Source organism: Phalacrocorax aristotelis, chromosome 11, assembly GCF_949628215.1.
Source record: "Phalacrocorax aristotelis chromosome 11, bGulAri2.1, whole genome shotgun sequence".
In the NCBI taxonomy this organism is placed as follows: domain Eukaryota; kingdom Metazoa; phylum Chordata; class Aves; order Suliformes; family Phalacrocoracidae; genus Phalacrocorax; species Phalacrocorax aristotelis.
The window spans coordinates 4,235,583-4,252,914 of NC_134286.1; the positions used below are offsets into that span (position 1 = coordinate 4,235,583).

The 17,332-nt window shown below is 37.3% G+C and overlaps 1 protein-coding gene across 3 annotated transcripts in view; it reads left to right on the forward strand.

The window, feature by feature from the left end:
* KLHL4 (kelch like family member 4) overlaps window positions 1-17,332 on the forward strand; it is a 94,812-nt gene that overhangs the window by 40,966 nt on the left and 36,514 nt on the right. Inside the window, exon 1 of one of the 3 annotated variants that reach the window (XM_075106658.1) lies at window positions 6,870-7,853. The exons of 1 other annotated variant lie outside the window; for it this stretch is intronic. In XM_075106658.1, the coding sequence (XP_074962759.1) occupies window positions 7,432-7,853 (422 nt within the window). In that variant the 5' untranslated portion in view covers window positions 6,870-7,431. Of the gene's footprint in view, window positions 1-6,869; window positions 7,854-17,332 lie in introns of those variants that run through there. One more of the 3 variants, XM_075106657.1, reaches the window with a different exon arrangement.

Here is a 17,332-nt window from a genome sequence, read left to right on the forward strand (position 1 = left end):
TCATCTTGAGTATATTTAAAGTTATTTTAAGACAAAAGTTTCTTGTTTAACCCACTTGGAAAAATCCTTTCTTAGAAATGGGCTTTTAGAAAGTCAAAATGCACCCATTAGCTTTCTACTCTACATGTAATAATATGCAAAGCACCATTTGTACACTCAAAACTACAGATTGCCTTTTTCTGGCTCTGCTAATCCTTCTTGATAGTTGGGAGTGTTACTCTTCATCAGGGCAGATTTTCTCTAAGAGCAGTAGTTCTATATAATTTCTCTTCATAAAAATTCCATAAGTTTATACATGTGCTACATGAAGAAAGTCTGCAGACTGCGTAAGCAGCCAGGGAAGGAGCTGAGGAAAACCTCCCCCAGCGTACCTCTCGTACCAGCTGGCAGAGATTTAGAACAGTCACTGCTTCAGCAGAAGGGAAGTGAGTTTGCAGAAGGGCTGTGTTACAGCTGTACCACATACCTGCAGACTGAAATGATGGATGCTGCAAACTGGCAGCGTGTCTACAGTACCATTTGCCTTGTTAGCGTTGGACAGGGTAAGGATCACAGGATGGATGAGGTTGGATGGGACTTCTGGAGGTCATCTGGTCCATAGTAAATCTAAAGGGAGAAGGTTTTCTAAACTGAACAGTATATTTAACTGTTCAACACAATACCACTTAAATGACTGTGCTTCGGAAAGTGCTATGTTTGTGTTTCTCAGATCTCTCAAATAAAGCATCCAGAATAAGTAATAATTTTGGAAAATCCTGGCCCTAACCCATTGCTGCCTTTCTTCATTATTCAAATCTTTTGGCAATTACCTTTTCTCTCTCATCTGCCTCAGTACCTGAGAGCAAATGGGTTGAAAAGACTTGTTAGGTTGGGCAACTGATTTAATATTTTTGTATACAGCAGAACAAGAAGCATGATAAAAGGCTAAATTCCACACTCTCAATAAATTAATAATTATTATGAAGTTTTTCTACCTCTTGCATTTAACAATGCGGTATTGTGGTCCTTGATTTTACCAGCAGGTAATGAAATAATGTTACAATTGGATTTTCTTGAGCACAACAGTTTGAAAAATCAAGAAAAATATCTCAAATTTTACAAATTACCTTAAAAAACCAGTATAAAATATTTTTATACTTCTTTGCACCTATCCATATTTTTTCCATTCTTTTGCACCTTGCTCTTGATCTGTGACAGGAGTTTCTTTTCGAGTCATGTGTTTGAGCTTAGTTTTGCTGCACTAGAGTCATCGCTTTCAAGTCCTTGTTCATGGGACATCCCTCCCTGTTGGCTGTAAAGTGGATATTTGCTATTTTTTATTACACTCTAATATTCTGGTTTCATTTTAAGGGTGTCAATGTTCTTCCTGTTTAGCCAGATCTTAACCAGACTTACACCAGCCTCGCTTCTCACATTCTTTTTCCTTGGATCTTGTAGAAATGCTGTGATTTTTATTCCCAGTTTCAGCATACAGCTTTGTAGGTGGGTTGCAATCTGTAGTACAGTTTCCAGTTATATGAGGAAGCTATTGCATTTAAATGTGTCAACACTTTCCCTTAAGTGGATCATCTCTACTGCCTCCTTTAGTAGGAAGTATCTGAAGTAACTGATCGTCTTAAACTGATTTGCGTTTGCTGGCATTCAAAGTTTTCTTTTAAAAGAAAGTTGAACTTTCCTGCAGATTTTAAAAATAGCTATTTGTTTTTGTTTTTGTCATGTTCCTTTCCATTTAACTTTGACTTCTGTTAACGCTGGTGTTATGCTGCGCAGATGTTTCCTGGAATATCTCTTTTATAAAGGATGGACTAATGGGAGTTCTGTTGGAGCACTATTTTCAAAACAGTGCAATAAAAATATTCAACATTTTGTTCTCTATCTGGCCTAAGCGCACAGGCTGAGCACACAAACTGTGGAGACCCTGTAGTTTGGGTGGAGGGCTTTTTCACATAGGACTTTATTCAGTTATCAACAATCTGCACAAATACAGATCTTGACAATGTTTTCCCAAATTGCAAACACTATAGAGTGCACAGTAGTGGTACAAGCTTATAATTACCTTGACTTTCTAAAAAATGTAATGTCAGAATAGGCATCAGATATCTTGAAAAATATGAGAAAACATCCTTACCATTCTGTGCCTAGCTTGCTTTTCTGATTGTCTCATTCAGCATTTGCAGATTTTTCATATTTGGGTCAGTGTGCTTGGCACTGAAGACCTCTGGTCCAAAGCTGTCCTTGCCTTTTACATAATAAAAAAATTTCTTTTTTTTTTTTTTTTTTTCCTGCTCTGCCTCACATCCAGCAAGGTCTGCTTCATTGGATCTTGCTAGTAACCTAGTCCTTGCAATACTTCTGGCTTCAGAGTCCTCAGATGGTATCTTTCTTGAATTATTCTACAAGAAGCTTAGATGATTCCTTTTTATTATCCTTTGCTAGGCTTGTGGGAACAGAGAGGTATTTTTTTCTAACAGGCTTTTCATACATGCACTGTACTACCAGCTCAGGGATACAGAAAAAGAATAAGAAATTATTTGCTCTGTCCATTTTGAGAGGAGAATAAGTATTACGTAAGTGCATGAATGTATTTCACTTGCTTAAATTCTCAAAAAAGAATATTACTAAGGTATTAACTAGAAAATCTGGACATTTTGAAATGCATTAGAAAACTCCTCTCTATAAGGTGTGTTTTGGTGGCAGATGAACACAGGAGGCAGCTGTAGCTAAAAGTCATTTTTCAAGCCCATTTAAAACATGTTTTCTGACAGAAAGAAAAGTCTCAAATTCTTCTTATAGGTAGTTTATGACAAAAGTAATTTTATAATTTTCTAATCCAAATGTCATTAAATATTTACGCTTGTAATCTTAAAACTATTACAAACACCTATTTAGACTCTTAATACAAGTCTTTCAAATTATCTGGAAGTTCAACATGTTTTTACAAACCTTTTAAAATTGTGCACAATTTCCTGCTAGATGCCAGTCTACCATCATATGTAGTGCGATTTCCTAACCTGATCAAAGATCTTCCTCAAAAGGTCATAACCGTTGAATTGGATGGTGGATTTTCAGAGAATAAAGACTTCTTTTCCCTCAAACTACTAGCAAGCTTGCTATGGGAGGAACAATTAGAGATCCCCCACATCTGCAGGTAGTGGTACTTAGCTGTTTTGCTACCAAACGAGCTGAGATTTCTAGAAACGTATCTTTCATAACTGACAACCACATTAGTTTTACTTGGCTCTACTGTAGCCATTAGCTAAACATCTCAAAGACCCTGGCATGTCAGTCACAGAGTAACAGCTTGGAAGGGACCTCTGGAGCCCATCTACTGTGACCACCTTCCCCAGAAAAGTCCAGTGAGAGCAGCTACGCCGGGCCAAGTCCATTCGGGATCTCACTTTGAGGAAGGAGATGCCACAGCATCTCTTTGCAACCTCTTCCCACCTGATTGATCGCTCTCATGGGTAGAAAGTTTTCTTATATTTGATCAGATTTTCTTGTGTACCAACGTGTGCCTGTTGCCTCTAGCCCTATCGCTGGACACCCCTGGCTCTGTACTCTCCCAGTAGGTACCTGAAGGCAGCGATAAGACGCCCCTGAGGCTTTTCTTCATAAGGTTAAACAAATCATATTCTAGGAGCCTCGCCTCACCCATCATATGCTCCAGATGCCTGACCCTCTTAGTGGCCCTGGCTAGACTTGCTGTAGTCCTAGAAAATTCTGTTCTTTGGAGATTTCCAACAGTGAGGGGAAAAGCCAATGCTGTTATGGTGGATATTTATCTAGATGAGACCAAATATATTAAATTAGGAATAGTAATAACAGAAACATCTTATATCTTTTCCCATTCAGAAGTTTGAACCCAGTCAGAGATACACCTAAAAATATGTCAGAGATTTATAAAGAAATCATGAAGAATTAAACATTGTATTCAGTCACAAGGGAACTTAGTTTTCTCACCAGAGATAGATCTAAGTGATTAAAAGCAGGTATGTGGCATATATATCTGTATAAAGACGCTGCAGCTTTATGCCACGTACCTGCTTCTAATCGTTTCAGGCCCAAAGTTTTGGATATCACATCACTTATACTGTCCTAGTACAGTGCGCTGAAATTTTAGCCGGAATGGTAACAAGCTGTGCAAAAAATAATCTACTGGTGCCCTACCTGGAACATATTCTGTGCTGACTCAAGCTGACTTTGAGTAAGACAGTCTCTTCAGCAAATGTCCAGTATTACTATTTTAATTTTAGCTAGATACACTTTGTATCTGCCAAAACATCTACTGAGTTAGTAGGAAACATAGTAATTCACAAACAGAAGTACTGTTTGTACATTCGCAAGTAAAATTCAAGGAATATGCTTTTGATGATATCTTGGAGTAAAGGATGACTTCTGCAAAAGGGATTTAAGGGAAGGAAACCAAGGGAAGCTTTGCGACATGATGAAAAAATACGGATTAAATGTATCAGAGCTGTTGCTAAGAGGAACTGACAGAACTGCTGAGATAGCTTGACGTCCTGATTAAGACAGTAGTGAGAAACCATGCTCTCTGTCCACCTCTACAAGATTTTATCATGAATTATTGTATTAACTTGGTATATAGAGACTCCCTCCTTAAAATAGATGTCAGATTGCCACATAGGCTATCCTGAGGAAAATACATAGATACTGTTAAGTCTCATTATTTTCATGAAATTGAAAAGAAGAACATCCATAGGTGTGTAGCCTGAAATGAAAAAGTTAAGAAACATTAACTTTAATATTATATAGCTGTGAAAACAAGAAAAAATATCTGAAAAATTTCTGTCCCCAGAAAATTTCAGATTGTTATAAATAATTAAAGTGTTAAAACATCTTACACTGGCTTCTGGACATAAAATCATCTCTCTCATTCAATGGCCAGCATTTTCATTTATCCATTCATTCCCTATAAATTCTTTAAAATCCCTGAATTTTGGGAGTAGCTTCCTTATTAGGTTATATTCTCAACAAATTTAAATTGAAATCCCTTATTGAGCTCACAAACAGATCTTTATATACCTTCTTCATAACGTAACATCTTAGAAGTTGGGCAAGTTTTCTAGTTTCTATCCTTTCCTATAATACAGAAAATGAAGCTTTTAAAAATATGTTCCTTTAAGAACACTTACAGGCTGATATTCTAACACAGAAATCCTTCTTTCATTTCATTCGCAAGTAAATATTACAGAACACAGTTTGTCTTAATGAAGTATTGTTAAATAGAGTATTACTTTCCTAGGGGAGCTGCTGCAGTCTGGGATGTCGGTATGTGACAATGTGGCAGCCTTTGCTGTTGTGCAAATCACAGCGTGGGGAAGAACAGCGGCAGAACAGAATGGCTCTGGCATCCGAGCTGCTGAGACCCAAGCCTGGTGTCTGAGCGTAAGCCAGCCTTTGCTGGATGTGACTTTTAACTGAAGCAGCCAAGGCACATGCGGGTTCTGACAACTGCTGCGAGAACAGTAACCCATAGCAGAGGATGGGGTCAGCGATGGGAGCGATTATGCCAAAGCACAGCAGTAAGGCTTGCTGGGCCTTGTGTTTTAGCTCCCACAAATAGGTTTTTTTTTTCATATAAGAAAGGATTCTTATCTGCAATCAAATTTTTCTTGTCCTGTCTGTCATAGACATTTGCCTTACTATCAAAACCACATGTTAACGTACATTTTATTGCAATAGCTCAGCCTCAGTGTTCTATACAGCAACAAACGTGCATTGGCGAGGTCTGTCAAATAGCTTTCCTCGAATTCCTTTCTGCCTTTTATGGCCAGCTCAGTCTCATAGGTTTTCTTTTGTACAAAGTCTTTTCTTTCCCTCTGTGTATCGAAATAGTATAATACCTTTCAACTGTGTTACTGTTCTTCACTTGTCCTGTTATTTATCTCACATGCATCCAGTCCATGCTACTGCATATCATTTGCTTGAATACCATGAATAGGATAGGAGCTTGACAGCCCAGCATAAAGGTTGATGATTCCTCAGTCCTAACCTCTCATTTCGCTTTTTCTTTTCAAAACCCTACCTCACATTTCTCTGTTTGCATTATATGCAGCCAAAAAAGAAAAGAAAGCAGATTTTAGTGTTTGAGGGTTCAACATCCCGTCAGTAAAGCTTAGAAAAAAAGGAAGAAAAAATCACAGCACAGGCAGAGAAGAAGGAGGTTAACATGGGAGGGTCTGAAGAGAAGATGTATTGGAGTGGGTACCTTCCTTTAGTTCTGAATACTGTTTTACTGGTTCTGCATTGCAGCTTTTTTTTATTTCTGCACACTGTTAATTGTTGTAAAGATCAACAGTAGCAAACTGTGGAGAATATAACATAAGAAAAAAAATCGAGTCCACTTAATTGTTTTCAATTTGCATGTGAAACATCCTGTGTATGTTATTTCAAAACACACAGGGAACAGTTCTCACTGCCCTGCTTATTAATGGATGGATGGGAAAGAATACATATGTCATCTAGTAAATTTGCTGAAAACATGTTACAGAGTACACTATCAAAAGAAAGGTGTTTTCTAAAAAAAAATCACACTCGTTCACCGTCTGTGAGAAATAAAGAGCAGGATGGCAAAGGGTGTTTACACAGGCACTTAGCCAGGAAACTGTGTTTTCCACAGATACAGTCATTCAGGGAGCACATCTCTGATTTTGATGAGCTCCCTCCCTCTGTTCTCATACCCCTGTAATTATATTGAGAAATCTATCTGTAGGTGAGAAAACACACACAGTTCTGCACAACATATTCAAATGCCGCCTCCTTCCTTTAGGTAAGCGCTACCACACTGAGGACATTGGTAGGAATTTTACACGGCAAGATAAACAAATGCAAACCCCTTAAGGAAACACATGAACTGCAGGATAGTTTCACAGTGAATCGTTACTAAAAATCTGCAAGAAGGCTATAAAAGAATTCTCTATAAATCTTCTGTGAAATGCAGCATTGCTTATTAGCAGGCTTGATGGAAAAACCTCATGAGATAGAAAGTCTTGTCACTTTATTTGTATGTGCTTCCCTGCATCTTAAGTTGCAGCTTAGGATCCCTTAGGATCATGTGAGGCTAGGTTATATATTAGAGAGCTGTGCTATAGTGCTGTGAGTGTGTAAGCCTAGCAGCTGGGTAGTGTTATGGTTGCTGCTTTCCTGTGCTAAGCTGATTTACTTGTTTAAGGTCTGACCTCATCATCCTGTCAGTATGGATTCCCACCTATACAGTTAGCAGCAGCTTAGCATCGGCTTGAAGAGCTTGCAGTATATTAATCAGAAGAGAGAGGGAGAGAGCTACCGGTATTTGTTCTTTTGTTGCCTTTTCTTAAGAAGAGGAGTTGAAACACAAGAGATAACAAAGAATTCATTTCCTTTTTAAAAGAATAGGCTTTTGGTTGGTTTTTTTTTTTCCTGACAAAAAAAATGTCAGTATCTGGAAAGAAAGAGTTTGACGTGAAGCAGATCCTGAGGCTCCGCTGGAGGTGGTTCAGTCACCCCTCGCAAGGCTCCACAGGCACGGGGGGCTGCCATCAGCAGGAAGGATATGAGCACAGAGGGACACCGGTTCAGAACAGGTTGAAGAACCACTCTCGGGACAGAAATGGGCTGAAGAAAAACAGCAGTCCTGTCCACCACAATATACTGGCACCCGTGCCAGGTCCGACCCCAGTGCACCACCGATCTATTCAAACCTGGCATCAACAAAATCTCATAGAACAGCTTCGATCAAATGAGGATATTCCCAAAACAAGCACAGAGGAAAACTGTGGCAAAGAAGATCCAAGTAAAACCACACAGGAGTTGCAGATGATCACAGAAGAAAATTCAGATGAATCTGCAGAGAGGTAGGAGTTTTAAAGTCTGCACTCAGAAAGCCATACTTCTATCCAAGTTATTCCCTAAAACTGTCTTTGTTTTTAAGCAGAGTTCCTTACTGCACTAGTCTTGCTTTATATATGTGCACACCCACACTCAAATGAATAGGAACATATTCACATTAAAAAAATGAACAGGAACATTGTAATGAAATTTTGATCTTTGCTTAAGATACATCATTTCATAAGTCTCCCATAAAAATAAAATCTGCCAGTTTGTCAAATTTTCTCCATTACAGTTTACAGCATACTTTTTGTTGTCTTGATTTATGATGTTTAAGTACAATGAAAATTGAGCCTTCTTAAATATTGTCCTCATTCTGACTTTATCAATGGATGCAACTTTGACAAATGGGACCTGCTGGAGGTGCGCAGCCTGTGTGGTTGCCATCGGGCTGTCAAATTTCTCACTGCTTTTTTTTTGCTGCCTTCTTGACAAGTATAATTAACCTTGTACTAAGTAGAAAGGCAACATCATTGCTAGCTTTTTTTAAAGGTCTATATGAAATCACATTACTTTCACAGCTTGTTTAGTACCCTATGAGACAAATACTTTCTACAAGGTCAGGTGAAAAAACATTACATCTATGAGACCTTAAAGGAGTAAGCACAACAGAAGAGCTATTTTTAAGATGTTAATACAGAGGAGAAAATATTGTACCAGTTATTTGATTAAGCATGACTTTTAAATTTTTATGATTTTTTTTTTCAAAATTAATGTAAGTATGATTAACTTACACAGCAACAATTTTACCCCACCTTTACCCCACCTTGGACTCAAATTATACATTTATAATGTGATTATTTGCACCTTTTGATGAGATTGCCATCAGTCTTTGGGACTAATTCAGGTTTCTTACATTGTATTTAAATAGAAATCTATCTTACTTTAAGTTATAGTTTCTCTCAGTAAAAACAAAGTAGACAGTTTGTGTCTTTTTAGCAATTCTTGTTTTTCAAGTTGTACATCTGGTGTAGGGAACATCTGCAGACTGAATAGAAAAAAAAAAATGCATTCCAAAATGTAGTTTTGAAAACAGTACTAGTATATGTACTACATAAAATCATTACAGAATAAAATCAGTGAGGTAGGAATGTGGTAGTTCTGAATGTTTCCTAGTGTACTAGTTTGTAATGTGTAAGAACCATACTCCTAGTATTATATTTTGAATGACAGTACAAATTTCCTGGGGAAAAAAAAAAGTAATTCTAGGCATATCTTAGAAAGAAAGTCAACTTAATTAGAAGAAAAAATAAGGAACACTAAATAATCAAAATAAGATTCTATATCAGGTGAAGAAGAAGGTAAAGAAAGCATGATCAATTCGGTTTGGAAGGAGATAAACCACTGTCTTCTAAAATAAGATGTGACATTTTCTCCAGCTATATATAAACTTTCTGCTAAGATGTGAAGTTTTGTGCCTTCATATTCATTCAAACCTAAGTTCTCCTCTTGAGCTGTTTAAATTTGCAGCTTTTAGAAAAGTTTTGTGAATGTATAAACCTTATAAAGTATTGTTATATTCAACTAAGTGTATTTCCTGTGAAGTTATCAGTACAAGCTTTTTATGCATGTTGTAGGTTAAAGCCTATCTTAACATACACCTTGAGAGCCTGAATTTGTAAGAAATTGTTTAGAAACTGATTCATGACTATAAGTTTCTCTATAATTAAATTTTTATTTCAAGAAAATAAAATAGATCAATAAAGATATCAAAACCTAGCTCCGATTTCTTAAATATGTACCAACAGAAATCATGAAGTAAATCACTCTTCTCTTCCCCTATAGCATCCAGCACAGACCACACATGAATTAATATGCTAATTGATTGGGTAGAAATGAAATACTGAGAAGAAGAAATAAAGAGAAGCAGCCTTGTATCGATATCTATCTACATCTGGTTGCCGGGTATATTTAATCTCTTCAAAACAAAGCCTTGTCTTATACCTTTGAAATCATCCTTTTAAATAATTTTGGGCCTCCTTTATCTTTAGAAATTCCAAATAGTCACAACTGATTGCAACCAATGGGATCTGCTTTTGAAAAATCAAGCATTTGCAGGATCCCCTGCGTCCATCTTCCTACACTATTAAAGCCACTGCATAACGAACTGTACAATTATTGCAGCCATATGCTCTTTCGCATTCATACCTGAGGACACCAAACCCAATCTCATACAAATCCATAAAAGGAACCGTGTCTTCAGAGCGGCTGTCTCTAATCCAGCGAGTTTACTGCTGCCTGCAGAAGTCCCATTTTTCGCTGGACACTAAAGCAGGACACTGCTACATGTCACTTGGATGTTGAAAATAGTAGAAAAGGATAGACAATCAGGCCAATACCTCAATCTTGAGCAGACTATGAAAGCAATTTCTACTAGCAGCTTAATGCTGCTTATGAAAAAGCTTTGGAAACATGAAAAGAATGTTCTCAATTACTTCAGAAAAACCTGAGATGTCTCTCCGTACAAACCTCAGGGCTTAATGCTTTCAGTGATACAGACATAGCACCCTGGGGTTCGATGAAACAAGGCTTGTTTATTGAGGAGGAAAGGTAAACAAGAAAGTTCAAAACAACAGTTCCATTTTGAATATACTATCATCAATAGACTTGTTTCTGCTTTCTTTGATCTTTTTTGGTACTCAGTTATTTGGTACCCAAATTAAATAATGAAAGACCTACAGAAACCCTTCTGACTTACAGGCTTGTTCCTGAATGATATCCCATGACAAATGACAAAGAAAATGAGGGCTGAAGTGACCAAACCTCATTAGATTTGTAGTAATAGTAGCCAGTTAAGATGTGACCTACCAATAAATGCTAGGTGCAAAACAGATAAATAAATTGATATTGGCGCAAGGTTAGAGTAAAGCCTCCCAGTGTGCCTGGGGACTGGCTTATCTAGTCTTGCTGAGGGAACGTACTCAACAGGTATCAAACAGGCTTCTAGAAGCACCAAAAATGATGGGCCTTGACCTGTTATAAGATACTTATGGAAGTTGAAGCTATGGTTTCAAAAAAAGCTGAACAGTGGACGACAAAAGTTTCATTGACCTACTCTGATTCTCACCAGCTACTCCTTGACTGAGGATTGGGACCTTGTCACAGGTGAAAAACAGATAAACTAGCTAAAATCTGAAGAGACACCAAGTTATTTTGTTTATTTTTACACTGTATTTCCCACTATAAAATATTATGGTATTACTGGGGTGGTCAGAAAGAGAAACCTACAGATTATGGCCATGCAAATGAAGAGCAAACACCTCCAAAAATTTTAGGTTTGGCTAAAGTAAGTAGGAGCTTAAGTGAGCTGTGAAAGAACGCGTAGTAAATAAACCGTGAATTGCTTCTGCTTCAGAAGGCATGGTTGTGGATTTTTGTGCACTTTGGCTAGTTGATGACCATCTCTGACCTCCTCTAGCTATCTGGAATCTTTTGAGGTTCAGGCTCCTCCATGAGGGAGGCCCTGAAGCAGTTCCATTCCTTTCAAAGTGATCTGGCAGTAGTCCAGAGACATCAGCGAAAACTCAGAGGATTCAACTGCCAAATTTTGACAGTACACAAAACTTTGCTCTTGTGTGCAGCACATGAGCACTCACTTGTGCACACACAAACGGAAAAAGCAGGGCCACCTCCTAATAAGAATCCGTGGTATTGGATTACCCTGATTACTTCTCGTGATAAAGTTTGGACTCTCAGGCATGACTCTATCGACCTTTCAATATGAGTACTATGCCCGGTATTTATTAACATTATGGTATATTGCCACATCAAGTTATGCATTCTAGGAGCATTAGCTTATCTATTGCTAGGAGATATATTACAAGTCTATAAGTATACTACCGAAGACCATGTGTGCTAGTGAAGTATGAGTGTACCTCTTTTCCTAGTTGCCCAAAGGCAGTTAGATTTCAATAATGAATGTAGCATCCATTCATCATTTTTCTCTTATGCATTTTTTGGAATTATATGGCTGAAAAATTGCTGACAAACTCTAGTTTGGCTGACAAACCCTAGTTTTGCTAAAGATATGTGCTTTCTGATTTCCCATATGAGACAAAATACACTTCCAATTAACTTTAATAGAATCTTTTGATGTCATAATCCAAGCAGTCAGTACCGATATACATAAAGACAGATATTTGGGAGAAATATCATCTTAATTGAGGCAATTTTCTGTGGTGACTATTTATGATGTTCAGTTATTTTGATAGTTCACTTAACACATGAAAGCTCATCTAATTGTCTTTTTTTTTTTTTATCAGCCATATGGAAATAGCTAACAGACGGTTTCCCTTACTGTCGCTGACATGTACATACATACACATACATACAGATGACTATTTTGGATATTATCCTCTATATGAGGGTTTTCCCTGGAGTTCTATTTTTATTTCCATCAGAAGATAACAGCCTTGGCTCACATTCCAGTGTGAAATAAAGGTACCACAAAGAAAAAGCACCTCTTTAATTGTTGCAGTATCCCAGAAGATATTGAACAGGTGGAAATGAATAAATCAGTATGCAGTGCCTGACCCCAATTTCTTGCACATACGATGTCATTTTTTTTTGTTACCTAATGTGGCACAGATCAAGGACACATGCTGTCATGTTTCCTTCTGCTGAGCACTTTTTTGGGGAGAGCAATTACACTACACATTCATCATGTCCTCTAAAGTTTGTAACAGATACTCACTGAAATGATGTCTGCTTAATTTTTCAATACAGAAGACCAGATTGGAAGGATTTTTTACATTAAGAGTACAGTTCTGGGTATCCCAATAAGCAGAGTCTTACCACTGATTCATGAGAACGAGTGATAATGAATGACAGTGCATCTGGTAAATGGAAGGACGACGACGTATCCTTTGCAGATGTGATAAAGCACTGCATTCAGAGTAGTACATCCCCTCGTGAGAGAGAATTCAATTTCATGAACCATCTCTGCTGCTTAAGGCAAAAGTTTAGGAATGATTATTCCTAATCTTACTCAGCAGCAGCCTTTATTTTTAAACAAAAACATAACTGCTCCAGTTTTTTCACTGAAGTCCCAACATTTTGAAAAAAAGCTTTCAAAAATCTCAACTTTAACAAACAAAAGGTTTGCAAACAGAATAAAGAATACTGGACATCTAGTCAGACAGCATGTCAATGCTTCTATGACAAAGTTGGATTGACTACATTTAGGTGCTTCCTTGGTTATCTGTAGTACAATTTAAGCGCATTATTTCCTTGATCTTTCCCCCATGAATATAGATAGCATATCAATCATAGAATCATTAAGGTTGGAAAAGACCTCGAGGATCATCAAGTCCAACTGTCAACCCAACACTACCATGTCTCCTAAACCATGCCCTGAAGTGCCGCATATACAAGTCTTTTAAATACCTCCGGGGATGGTGACTCCCCCACCTCTCTGGGCAGCCTGTTCCACTCTTCCATTAAAGACATTTTTCCTAATCTTGTTCCCCTTGTTCTTCTTATTCCCACACTGTTCTTTACAGCATTCGTTTACATATTGGAAAATTGCTGTAAGCCTGAAGAGCTGCAATTCTTGCAATCATTTTTCAGAAGTTCTATGCTGGACACCTGCAATCATTTTTATCGCTCTCCTTTCTCCAGCATGCCTGTCTGTACTTGCAGTACTGTGGCCAGATCTGGATATGTTCTGGTTAAAGCCTGACAATTCGAGTGCAGAGGGCAGGATGACTTACATGTCCTTCTGACTGAAAAACTGTTTGAATACCCTGCTCAGTGGTATTTTTTTTTGTCAGAAACAGGGTGCTATTGCTCACGCCTGGCTTGTGATTCATGTGAGCCTCCTGACCCTGTACCAAAGACCTGTTCTCTTACCATCTGTACATTTTTGTAGTTATTTTTTCCTAAATACAGTACTTTGCACAAATAAATTCCATCTTACTTTTATCAGATAATGTCTCCAATTTCCTGAGTTAATATTCAGTTCTGATCCTATGCTCCAATTTACTTGCAGCACTTCTTAGCTTGGCAAGGTCTTCAATCATAATAAAGTTCCAAGGAAAGCTTTCTCTTTATTTCCTCCTCCCTCCAAATAATTTAGAAAATTTAGGAAAAGCCATAGTGGAACTTCAGTGGAAAGTTCCTTAGGAACTCAGTTTGATTTAGCTTCCTATTTATCAGTGAACCATTGATAGCTACTTTAAAAGTACGATTTCAAACCAGGTTCGCACCCATTCCATAACAGTTTATTCCAAACAGTACTTCAGATTGAACTTAGTACTCATATGAGACAGTGTCAAACAATATTCTCATGTCCAAGATATAAATGACAACTCCTTCTTTTCTGTTCTCCATAATGCATCCTACAACGTATTAGTGAAGCACTTCAGTTTATTTTGAAATGTTATTCTTGCCAAATTTTATTTTAAGTGCTTAGAAATAATAATACATTACATTTACACTGCAGAATTTAGCAAGAAGTAAGAGCTAGAAAAAGGAATTACGTTTCTATCTTGTGGAGAATGTTGCAGTTTCTTTAATACTTATAACTTTATATTCATCAGTGTATTTTATAAAGGTGATTTTATGCCAGTCTGCTATGGATAGCCACAACGCTTCATTCCTACCTCAGGGACATGCAAAAAGATAATTGTTTTCTAAAGATGACCTTTAACTAAAGGTCAAAATATGAATTTGAAACTGGAGACATTTGAAACGGGTTATTTAAGATATTGTAGCTGATCTTCCAGAAGTGATGCCTGAACAGCTCATGTGGCCTTTCAATGCTTTAGTGCAGTGGAAGAGCAGCAGGGGAGCGAGGGTGACATTCTAGTCAATGATGGTTGATGAATACCCCTTGGCATCACTGAGATCATCAATGATCCAGCAACCATCATCTGCTGGTCCAAGAGATTACTTTAGTCTTACTTATGAACAAAGGCACATGTAGCGCATGAAGTAATTAGTGACATTAAGCTGAATTCAAATAGCATTTTACTGAAATTCCGTCACAACTGGTTGAAAAAAGGTAGGGGAGAGTAACCAAGAAAATTTTCCTTTGATACCTCATGTTCACTAAGCATAGAAAATCTGTGAGGTTACAGTAAGTGGTATTTGATGCAGGATTAAAGTCTAAGGGCAAATTTACCTTTTTCCAGGAAGTGGCTAATTCACAAGGAGGGACAGGACTTTTCAGGAAATGTGCAAATGTACTAACAGTGACCGATGAAATCGTTCTGACTAAACAACTGCTGTCGCCTCATGCAAGAGCTCTTGGTACAGAAATTAGAATCAATATGTCTCAAAGGCATCATCAACAGATTTTATTCCTACTTTCTTCTTCTACTATGGCATCTTACGAGAAACTTGAAAAGAAAAAAAGTATGCAAAATTAAAGTGAGTTAAAACTTATGAAAGAATAAATGAAGAAGTAGCTTTGGATTTTGAAATTAATTCAATAATTAGCCTCTGGAAAGAGTGGACATTTATTCAAAAGATTTTTTTCTACATAGATAGAATAATAGAATAATTTAAGCTGAAAAGGACCTCTGGATGTTATCAAGTCTAACCCCATCCCCTCGTCTCACACCAAGAAGGCTATAATGAGAAATAATATGACGTACTAAAAACACACAATATTTTATAGGCTTGTATTTAACATGCATAGCCTTCAAAGATGAATAATTACAGGCAAGGGAAAAAAAATACCATTTTATAGTAATTTAAGAAACTAGGACAATTCTATGCATTTCAAAACAATTTCTTTATGACTCAATTATCTTCTCATTTCCACTCCGTACAGCTTGCTCTCAGCAAAGACAGCTGTTAAATTACTTATTAAAAAGTTATTACTGTTCTTAAAATCACTTCTTAATGTCTCCAGAAAAAGTTAAGGAGATGATTAAACACACGCGACCAATGCAGAGAGTTTTTACAGACATACTGAGCATATGTAATTGTAAAATCAACAGGAAATCATATGGTTATTGAAGCATTCTTGGAAAAGGCGGAGAGAGTTTGCTTGATCTGAAAGTTAGAGCTAGTCAGCAGTCTAGAAGAAATGAACAATTTATTTTCACCATTGCTTTGTGGCTGAATTGTTTGCTTCGAGCTATTTGAAATACTATAATGAGGAACATTACTAAAATCTTTCACATTTAAAGAAATAAAGGGATTTATTATAGTCAAACAGCAAAGTTAGCCCAACATATACCAATTTGGTTTAGCTCCTTGCATTCTGCTAGAATAAAATAAAGATACTATATTTAGAGAATGACTGTATCAGGTGGTAAGGTAGAGAATATGACTTGTGCATGGCACACCTGTAGGTATGCAGGCTAAATGAAAACAAAAATAAAGCTGAAGTACTGTTGGGATTCACAGAAAGAGCTTAAGGTAAGTATAGGAAATAAACTTTTAAAAAATGATCTCTGAAACAAAGCTATAACAAAATTTCCTCCTCTGCGGAATCAGACTCCACTCGGTGACTCTCACCAGATACACCGGCAGGAGAACTTCCCACACAGCTCTGACAACAAATCTCCCAGTCCACCCACTTCCCTCCTTTTCCAAGCAAACCCTTAATAGTCAAAACTCAATTCAAAGCTAATTAAAATAGATAGAACAAGACCTTAGAGCCTGGCTCTTGCCAACAAGTATGCCCATCCAATAATTATTAGCATAAAACATCTTTTGCTTCATTGTGGTAGCTGTTTCCGTTCTATATGATAAGACAGGATATTTCACTAGAAGTCTGTCTGCTGCTCCCAGGTAACAAGAAGGATAAGTAAAAGTATTTAAAGGAACATCCTACCTTGTAGCCATTACTTCATTTGAGGTTGAAATATGTTATCTAAATACTACAGTTTAAAAACGTTTCGTCAGGAAATAGGTACTGTATTCTCATGCTGTGTGCTACCCTTGCACGAGGCTGCCTTATTTAGAAATGAAACAGCACACGAAGAGTATATAATTAAACGCTTTCCTCAGTGTTTTCTCAGCTGACACCCGTTTATGCTAAACAAACATATTTACTGGAAAAGAAAGCAATGTCTGATACCTGGTTCTTTCTTTGGTTTTGTAATGTATATTTTGAAAACCTTTGGAGAAGGACCTAGGTATCTTACCTGTGTATTAACGTTTGATTTACTCAAATTCAAGTGCTCTCAGCCAGTTTCTATCTTTTTAAATGTATGCCTTAATGACTAGTTGCATTTAGGATCTGAAAATCAATACTCATGGGTTCCGTCTCAGTTTTGTTGCCTGCTTCTTATATAAACTCAGAGAAATCCCTTAGCCTCTTGGTATCACGGTTGCTCATGTTAAAGGTACCGTTTGATGCCTAGGGTCACAATAAGAACTGATCAATGTTTTCAAGCACTTTAATTTGCCTCCAAACTGCTGCTAAAATGCAAAGCGGAATGCCTGTACATTATCATTGATGCAAAATAGTATCTATTTGCACAGCGTA